The following is a 9,494-nucleotide window of genomic DNA, read 5'->3' on the forward strand; positions in this document are numbered from 1 at the left end:
GTTCAGCAAATCCAGCTGAACCAGGTCTGAATGAGCATGTGATCAAACTAGTCTCTCTGAGTATGGCTGACAATAGGGGCTGACTGAGAAGTCATTGATAAAGGCACTGGGACTTGTTTTTACGGCATGTTCTGGCTTTTTGGGACCCTAGTCTATATGGATGCACAGCTCCCTAGGCCTGGGTGTACGGGGGAGGGCCTTGGACTTCCCACAGGGCAGGATTCCAGGCCCTCTCTCAAGCAGGGCTGGAGAGGGAAGAGGGGGTATGGGGGAGAGGGAGGGGATTGGGAGGAGGGAAGGAAGTGTAAATAATTGAATGGAAAAATGAAAAAAAAATGTTTGGACAGTGCAAGTGAAGGAGAGATCAGTCCTGATGCTGAGTCACTGTCTCCCAACCTACAGGAGGTTGCTAGTTAACAAACACTCCCTGTCCATACAAACTAAGAAAATAAATGTAAAACCATTTTAAAGAGCACAATAGTGGAAAATGTGCTTCTGGACAACACTTTGCACACTACAGTCACAAAACAATAAAGATAGTGTCACATGGTTGGGCAAAGTGGTAGCTAATGAAAAGCTTTCCCCAAACAGTATAGTGACTATCAGACTACATAGAATGGTAGGCGTGTGTGAAGAGGTCATGGTCACTATTGAAATATCTTAAAATGTGAATTGTTTTGCTTAGACCAAAGTTTCTTTACCAGTCTGATATAGCCAGTAAAGAAACAAGGTAGTTCTCAGGAAATGACAGTAAATTATAGAGTGATAAATAATTCCATTTGTGCAACTATCTGGATGGATAACAGTGATGTGAGTTTTAGATGCTCGTTTCAATCTTCCAAATAACTTTGATATTCTTTAGCAAATGAATTCTAAGATCATTCACATTTCCTTGGCATGGCCAGCAATGGGCTTTGAGAGTATCTTTCCCAGTTATCTACACAGTCTTATCTCTGCCCTACAGCTGTGCCTCCAGGTCTTGCTTTGTTACTCAGATAATGTCATGCAAACCTCAGTATCAGAAGGCTATACAAGTACATCTGAAGGAATAGTAAAGGGAGGTCAATCCACTCATGCTTCAAAGGCCTGACATGGCCAGAAATATTTGCTTGGGAAAGTCTTAAAACAGTAATTGAGAAATTCTCCAGCAGCTAATACTAATAATTGTAAAGGAACTGTGTGTGTTCCTAGGATTCCTGTAGTGGTGTATTTTTGTACTTCACTTTGCTCAAGTTGCCAATCCCAGATATAGACTGAAAGAAGGTGGTGGCAGGAAGGCATCATGGAACTGGGACAAAGGGGTTCACCATAGCCTATTCAATTCCTGACCACTTCCTGACCTCCATCTACTTTCTCAAAGTTAGTCTTAGGTGGGGGACTGACAGAGGAAAACGAAGAGGGGGGCAAGAGTATGGTGGAGAATGGGGGGAGGAAGAGAGAAGAGTGATGAGAGTGGAGGGAGGAGGGAGGAGGGTAAGGAGGAGTGCAGAACACAGAGAGAGGCTTAGAGTGAGGAGTTCTAAAGCAGGGCAGGAGAGCTGAGTTAGGAAAAGAGCAGAGGGAGGAAAAAAGAAGACAGAAAGTAGGCAAAAGGAAGAGAGTTGAGGGAAGAAGACAGCACAAGGAGGAGAGGATGGAGAAGGGCAGTGTGGAAGGAAGAGCCCAGAAGCAAGAGGGAAAGGGGGAAGAGAAGCTGTGGGATTGGAAAAGGGCAGGAGCAGGCAGGGGGAAGAGCAGTGAGATGAGGGAGTAGAGGGCAGAAGAAGGAGAACAACAGAGGAAGAGTGGAGAGAGACAGAGGGCTGAGGGAAGCCAGCAAAGAGAGAGGAGCAGAGGAGGTCAGAGGGCTGAGTCCATAGTGAAGGCCAAGAGAAGACCAGAGGGAGCAGATGAGAGGAGGGCAGAGGACTGAAGGAAGAGGGATGAGAGAGGAGGAGAGCAGAGGGGAATGGGAGGCAAGGTGGGAGCAGGGAGAGTGGAGGGAACACGAATAGAAGTAGAGGAGAAAGAGGAAGACAGACTGAATAGAAGAAGAAACAGTGCTGAGGGCAAAGGGGATCAGGAGCTGGAGAAGGACTGAGATGAGGGAGGAAAGACAAGGGAGCAGAAGGATGAGGAAGGCAAAAAAGACATGGAAGAGGGCAGAGGGAGGAAGAAATGAGAGGGAAGGAGTGCTGACAGAATATGGTAGTGGAACAGGAGGGAGGACAGGGGAGCCAAGTTAAGAGAATGGAGTGAGAAGAGGAGGACAGAATAGGACGGCAGGTCGAAGTAGGAGGGCACAGGATGTTGGTGGGAGGAGGGAAGAGAGTAAAGAGGGGAGATCAGAAGGAAGAGAAAGGGGTGCAGAGGGCAGAGAGGGGAGGGAGGAGAAGAGTAGAGGGACAAGGAGAGAGAAGCAGTTTAAAGACAGAAGAGCGAGGTTATCTGAGGAAGGGGAACAGAGGGAAGACTGCCTTAGAAAGGGAGGAGAGGAAGGTAATAGGTTGCAGAAAGAAGGTGGACAAAGAAAAATATAAGAGCGACAAGAGAGGAGAGCAAAGAAGAGAAAGAAGAAAGAGCAGGAGCAAGGTGAGAGCTTGGCGGTGGTCTGAGGGAATAGGGGCGAAGGAAGTGGGCCCAAAAAGGTGAAAATAGAAATACCAGAAGGAGTGTCAAAGTATAAGAGACCAAAGGGAGGAGTGAACAGGAAGACCAGACTGAAGGCTGGGGAAAGAGGACACAGGGAGGAGGAGATCAGAGGGAGGAAGGGATCGGCATATGGAAGGGAAAAGGAGAGGTGAGTAGAGAAAGGAGCCTGGAAGAGATGTGAGTGGTAGGAAATTGTGGGAAGAGAGGTAGACATCAAAAGGAGAAGCAGTGAAGGAGGTGGGGAGAGCAAGGGGAAGGGAGAAGATGCCAGAAAAAGGAGAAAAGTTCATGGAGGAGAAGTTGGATGAGGTCACAGGGAAGAGGGCAGAGGGAGGACAACAGATCAGTTAGAGGAGAGGGAGGAGTGCAGAGAGGTGAGTGTGATAGCATAATCAGGGTGGGCGGAGTCAGGAGGGCAGGGTCAGCAGGAACACCATGGTGGGGAGGTCAGTCCACAGGAGAAGACAGCAGAGAGCAGAGGACAAACAGGCAAGGGAGGGAGAAAGCCCAGGTAAGAGGGAAAGGAAGGCAAGAGGAGAGGGAAAGGAGGTGCAGAATGGAAGAGATCAGAGGGCGAAGAAAGGAGAGCCAAGGGTGTAGAGGAAAAGAACAGGGCTGAAGAGGACCAGGGTGCTGAGAGTTTAGAGCAGAAGGAAAGGGAATCAGGAGGAGATGAAATTACAGGAAGAGTAGGAGCAGTGTGGAGATCGAAGAACACAGAGTGAAGAGTAGGCAAGAGGGCTGAGGAGAAAACTCAGAAATCACAGCAGAAAATAAAGCAACAGTGGTAGAGGGAGAGGTGACCAGAGGGAGGTGCTCAGAGGCTGGAGGGGAAGGGAATAGTGTGAAGGGAGATGGAGATCAAGAGCAGGATAGAGATCAAAGGACTTTGAGAAGGAAGAACAGGGATGAAGGAGTAGGAGAGCCCTAGGAGGGCAGGGGACTTCTGAAGGGGAGAGAATTCTGTTGAGGGAGAGGGGAGAGACTTCCAGAGGGAGGAAGATATCAAAAGAAAAAAGGAGAGAGATGAGGGGCAGAAAGCAGAGAGAGGAGGGTAGTGGGAGTGCAAAGCTGAGTGTGATGTAATAATCAGCATGGGCAGAGTTAGGAGGGCAGGGTCAGCAGGAGCATAGGGGGAGGTTGGTCTAGAGGTGGAGAAGGCAGAGGGCACAGGGCAGACAGCTAAGGGAGGAAGACAGCCCAGGTAAGCGGGAAAGGAGGGCAGTAGGAGAGGGAAAGAAGGTGGGGTGCAGTAGAGGTCAGACACAGGAGATAAAGAAAGGTAATGGGCATGAAGAACAGGGTTGAGGGAGGAGGCACTAGAGGTAGGTAAGGAAGGAAGAGTGTGGATGGAGGCCTAAGAACAGAGAGCAGTGGAAGAGGAAAGAGCGAGGAGATCAGAGGGAAGAAGGGTAGAAGTGGAGAGAAGGAAGATGTTGGCGGGAAAGGCGATTAGAGTGAGGAGGTCAGGTTGGAGGATGTAGGAAATGTTGTGAAGAGAGATGTCCATCATAGGGAGAGGTGAAATGAGTGTGGGGAGCAGAGGAAAAAGAGAAGAGCCAGGGGTGGCTATCCAGGGATGGTTGGGCATAGAGGGAGGAGGGCGGTGGGCGAAAAGGAAGGAGTGCAGAGGGCAAAGTGTGATGGCAAATCAGGGTGGGTGAAGTCAGAAGGAGAAGGGGAGTCACTACAGAGGGCAGAGGGCAGAGGGAAGATAGGGAAGGAAGAAACCTCAGGTAGGGAGGGGGAAAGAGGACACTGGGGTTAGGAAGAGATCATAGGGTGAAGAAAGAGCAGGTAAAGAGCAAAGATGGCAAAACTGAGGGAGGAAGGGGAAAGCAAGGGGCAAGAGCAGGGAGGAGTGTTGAGATTCAAGAGCACAGTTGGAGTGGATCAGAGGGCTGTAGAGAGATGCACAGGCAGGGAAAGAGAGCAAGTATGGGTAGAAGGAAAAACGTTGGAGGCCGAAGGTCAGAAGAGGTCAGAGTGTGCAGCAAATTGTGTGAAGGGAGACATGAAAGGGAGGAAAGGTGAAATGTGTGCAGACCTGAGGGTAGAGATCAGAGCCCAGAGAAAGGAGCACTGTTTAGGAAGGAGAGGATGATGGGAGCAGGAAGAGGGCAACAGAGGAGGAAAGCTGGGAGGAGTGCAAAGCTGACTGTGGTGTCATAATCAGGGTGGGCAGAGTCAGGAGGGCAGGGTCAGCAGGTGCACAGGGGAAAGTCAGTCCAGATGAGGAGACAGCAGAGGGCGCAGGGCAAACAAGCTGAGGGAGGAAGAAAGCCCAGGTAAGAGGGAAAGGAGGGCAGGAGGAAAGGGAAAGGATTGCGGAATGGAAAGACCAGAGGGAGAAGAAAGGAGAGCCAAGGGCATAGAGGAAGAAAGAACAGCACACAGAGAGGAGCAGTGGAAGCTTGAGGGACCAGGAGGAGTGTTTGAGAGGTCAAGAGAACCGAAGTCAGCGGGAAGAGAGCAGAGAGAGGAGATGATCAGAAAGAGGAAGAGGAGGGCTATGGAAGCAGAAGGAAAATGGTTAGAGGGAGAGATCATCGGTGAAGTCGGAGGTTGGAGGGTTAGGATATTATGGAAAGAGAGATGGACATCAAAGGGAGGAGAGAAGAAAGTGGAGCGCAGAGGGAGGAGTTGCGTCTGGGAAAAAAGTCTCCAGAGGGATGGGGGGGGGGGCAGATGGAGAAGAGCAAATGAGCAGAATGTAATGTGATAATTAGGATGGGTGCAGTCAGTAGGGGGGGGCAGGAGGAGAAAACTCAGAAGTGAGAGAGCAGAAGGCAGGAAGGCAGGGTGGAAGAGCAGAGGGAAGAAGAAACCACAGATAGAAGGGGGAAGGAAGCCAAGGGGGCAAAGAGGAGAGTGCTGAGTATGCATCAGAGGAAGGTTGAAGAGGTAGGGGAGAAGGAGGAGGGGCCAGGGGGTAGACATAGAGTGAAGAAAGGAGGGAGAAGTTTGGAGAGCTAAGAACAGAGGGAAGATGGCACACGAATGGCCTCAGAGGGAGGAAAGGAAAAGGAAGAAGGTTGGAGGGAAAGCATAGGAAAGAGGTTGGGGGAGGTGGAGGGAGGAGGGAATTGTGTTAAGGGAGTAGAGATCAAAAGGAGGAAAAGTCAAATGAGTGTGGAGGGCAGAGGGAAGAGAGAAGATCCCAGGGAGGAGCACTGTCCAGGGAGGAGAGGATGGGGTGAGGGCAGAGGGAGGACAGCAGATCAGAGGAGAGGGAGGAGTGCAGAGAGCTGAGTGATGTCATAAGCAGGGTGGGTGGAGTCAGGAGGGCAGGGTCAGCAGGAGCACAGCGGGAGGTCAGTCTAGACAAAGAGAGGGCACAGGGCACAGGGCAAACAGCTAAGGGAGGAAGAAAGCCCAGGTAAGAGGGAAAGGGGGCAGGAGGAAAGGGAAAGGAGGTGCAGAATGGAAAGACCAGAGGGCGAAGAAAGGAGAGCCAAGGGCGTAGAGGAAGAACAGGGCTTAAGAGGAGAGTTAGGAGGTTTGAGGAGGAGGGGCAGAAGTAATAGGTGCCAGGTCATATGGAAATGATAGAGGGAAGAGAGCAGGGAGGAGTGTGGAGGGCTGTGAATGAAAGAGGACTCAGGGAATAGGCGATCAGAGGGAGAAAAGCGTTGAGTGGAGGGAAGAAGAGATCAAAGGCAGGAGACAGTAACTGGAGGGTAGAGGGAGGAGGAGCTAGAGTTCGGGAGTGTGATGTCCTAATCAGTGAGGGTGGTGTCAGGAAGCTGGGATTAGGAGAAACAGTACAGTAGAGTACACAGGGAAGCTAGCAGAGGGAGGAAGAAAAGGGAGGGAAGGTGGAAGTAGAGGGGTAGATAGAAGGTAGAGTTTAATAGAGAACGGAGGAGGATAAATGGCATAGAGAAGGAAGAAGCCGGAGGAAGAGGAATGCAACGGGAGGCAAGATAGGAATGTAGAGGGGAAATGAAGGCAGAGAGCAGATTTATGAGAGGCTTAGGAGAGTCAAGGGTGTGCAAGGATGGGGTATGGTGGCCTAAGAGCAGGAGTGGACAGATGATCAGAGCGAGGAGGTCAGAGGAGGTTGGAGGGGGTAGGAGATTGTGTGAAAGTAGATGGAGAAAAATGTGGAGGAAGAACAGGGATGAAGGAGTAGGAGAGCAGGAAGGCAGAGGACTTCTGAAGGAGAGAGTAGTGTTGACATAGTGAAGTCCGGAGGGTAGGATGTAGGGGAGGAGGACAGTTTTTGGAGGATGGGGAGGGCTGATTGCAGAAGAAGGATGGTAGAGGAAAGAAACCAAGGAGTGAGGAGCCAGGAGAGCAGAAGGTGATGTCATAAGTGCAGAGGGTGGAGTTACGAAGGTGGGTTAGGAAGAGGGAGTTAAGGACAGAGAACCAGAGAAGGGGGGGGGAGGGCAGAGGACAGAAGAAACAAAGAGGTGGTGTTAAGAGAGTGAGGCAGGTAGAAGGCTACCAGCTTCAAGAGGGCAGGTTGAAGATACCAGGAGGAGGAAGGGTGATTGGGTATGACAATGATGTAATTGTACGTTGTCTCACTGCTTGTTCAAAGAAAAGAATCTTATGAAACAGCATGCTTGTTCTGTAACTGCTGACAACTTGAAGGCAAGAAGCTGGTGCCTTCACTTCTCCAAAGGTGTGATTAACAGATGGTGGAAAAGCTTAGGATAGTGTTTAACAACTTGGAATGGACTGATAAGAGTGGTGGATGCTTAAAGCAGGGTTATAGAAGCATCTTTCTACACTTCACTTCTTTATTAACAAAAATCCATCATGTCGCTTAATGAAGACAAGCTTGAACAATATCTAAGTCAACCACAGACAATTTCTGAGTTCATCCATGTAATTCTGACATCATTAAACAAAATAGTGAGTCGAGTAAATGATCTTGATAAACACACTGAAGACTTATTCGGAAAATTAGATAAAGAGATTCGTAGCATCTCCTTTAAACTTCAAAATTTACAAGAAAGTATAATCCAGCTAACTGATGTTATTGCTCACAATGTTCCAAATGAAGTGTTATCCATGGAAGTGTGGAAATCAAGGAAGAATCTTCCAAATATAACTATTGAAACCCAGCAAGTGTACTCCTGTACATCATTACCTGTTAACATCTTTGAAAGAAATGATACTAATACAACAATACCACTTCTTACATTACCTACATACTACCAAAATGACATGGAAGATTCAAGTTCTTCTGACAGTTCATTACACTCATGTTTATATTCTTCCAAATTTGCACAAAAAATTGTACCTGAGAATAAAGAACAAGCAAGCAAGAAATACATACAGGAAAAGAATCTAGATCATGATAGTGGAACCAAAACTAAGCTACAGTGTCAACTAGTGAAAGAACGTATTTCTGTGGATCACATTTCAGCCTCTGGTTGTGCAGTATCTTATTCATATTTAGATCAATCTGAAGGTGGCTCTTCGTTATACATTTTTCCACTGAAGAAAAAGCCTCAAGAAAAATCTGCAGCGAACAACTTACCTGGTGAGCAAGAACATCTACATTATGGCATTGGGCGTATGAGCCAGTCACTACCTCGTGTCCTTTATGGAACTGGTAAGGGGAACGTGATGCTCAGCCAGCCACCATCGCTAATTCATCACAAAAAAGATGTATTTGTCAACCCTCTTGCACCAGAAACACCACCATTGCCTTCTGATTGGCTGATCCACCTTGCCAGTTCTAAAAGACCATCTGCTCCCAGGATTGTTAGCTCGCCAGTAACATCTTCATTCGTTGTTTTGGAAACTACAACATCTGCTTGCTTAAAAACCACTTCTAAAATACATCTAAAGATGCCACCTGAATTCACTTCAACACCAGCATCTCATGAATGTTTGGAACTGCAACCAGGTGGTCTAAGTCCACAGAGTCAAGATCAGATGATCACTTCACTTTTATCTCCTTCAGTAATTGCATTAAGTAAGTCATGGGACTCCGCTTTAGATCTCTTTGACTCTGCTATAGCCGTGCAATCAAAATATTCCATTTGTCAACCCGTGAAGTCTTTTCCAAAATCACCAGAAACTGTAAAATCATCACTAGCATCTGCATCAAAATTAAGCTCTGCAAGTAGACCACTACCACAACACCAAGTCTCAAATACATCAGGTTCTTCGAGTGCCCAATTACCAAGATCGTCCAGGGTACCACGCTCTGTTTCAGTACCTGCCTCATCAAACCAAAAAACCCAGATGTCTTCAAATTTATCACCATCACCAAAACGTTCAGTGAGCCACTTAACAAAACTTATTGAAGCACAGTCACAATTACACATGACAAAGTACAAAGGACATTTGTATTCACCACCACCGCAGCTATCATGTTTAAACTCAACAAAAGTTACCACTCTACAGTCATCATTGTCTTCGATGAAATCAATATCCACTTCAAGCCATAGATCTCTTGCAATAACTCAGCCTGTTAATCCAAATCCTGGAAACCAAAATCCTTCATCAGTCCTACCAATGATGGGCAAAACAAGGAACACACTGTTGGAAGCCATAAGAGCAGGTGTTCAACTACACAAAATTCATAAAGAGAGACCAAGTGCTGAGTTACCTGAAAATGAAGCAGATATGATCCGCGATCGTCGTAAAGCAATGGGGTATAATTCCGGAAAATCGGATAGCGAAAGTGAATAGGCTTAATAAGCAAACATGAGCAAATAAACCCATCAAAGTAAAAACTAGTATTTGTTTTGTTCTATTGCATCTAAGTCATTTCTAGTGTTCTAATTTCCCCCCTTGCATTAGAACCCCTACCTTATAACTACACACACACACACACACACACACACACACACACACACAGCATCCAAAGCTTGCATACAAAGCTTTAATATTTA

The 9,494-nt window shown here is 47.6% G+C and overlaps 1 protein-coding gene across 1 annotated transcript; it reads left to right on the top strand.

The window, feature by feature from the left end:
- Positions 1-3,069: 3,069 nt before the first annotated feature.
- On the top strand, positions 3,070-9,291 carry LOC101992538. The gene is made up of 2 exons (XM_005366726.2): positions 3,070-3,142; positions 7,181-9,291. Exon 2 carries the CDS (start codon positions 7,402-7,404, stop codon positions 9,289-9,291), a length of 1,890 nt encoding a protein of 629 aa, XP_005366783.1. The 5' UTR covers positions 3,070-3,142; positions 7,181-7,401.
- Positions 9,292-9,494: the final 203 nt, after the last annotated feature.

The sequence above is a fragment of the Microtus ochrogaster genome, unplaced genomic scaffold (genome assembly GCF_000317375.1).
Source record: "Microtus ochrogaster isolate Prairie Vole_2 unplaced genomic scaffold, MicOch1.0 UNK13, whole genome shotgun sequence".
Taxonomy (NCBI): Eukaryota; Metazoa; Chordata; class Mammalia; order Rodentia; family Cricetidae; genus Microtus; species Microtus ochrogaster.

Excerpts from the sequence above, each read along its gene's own strand:
- LOC101992538 (XM_005366726.2), top strand. The coding sequence starts at position 7,402 with ATGTCGCTTAATGAAGACAAGCTTGAACAATATCTAAGTCAACCACAG.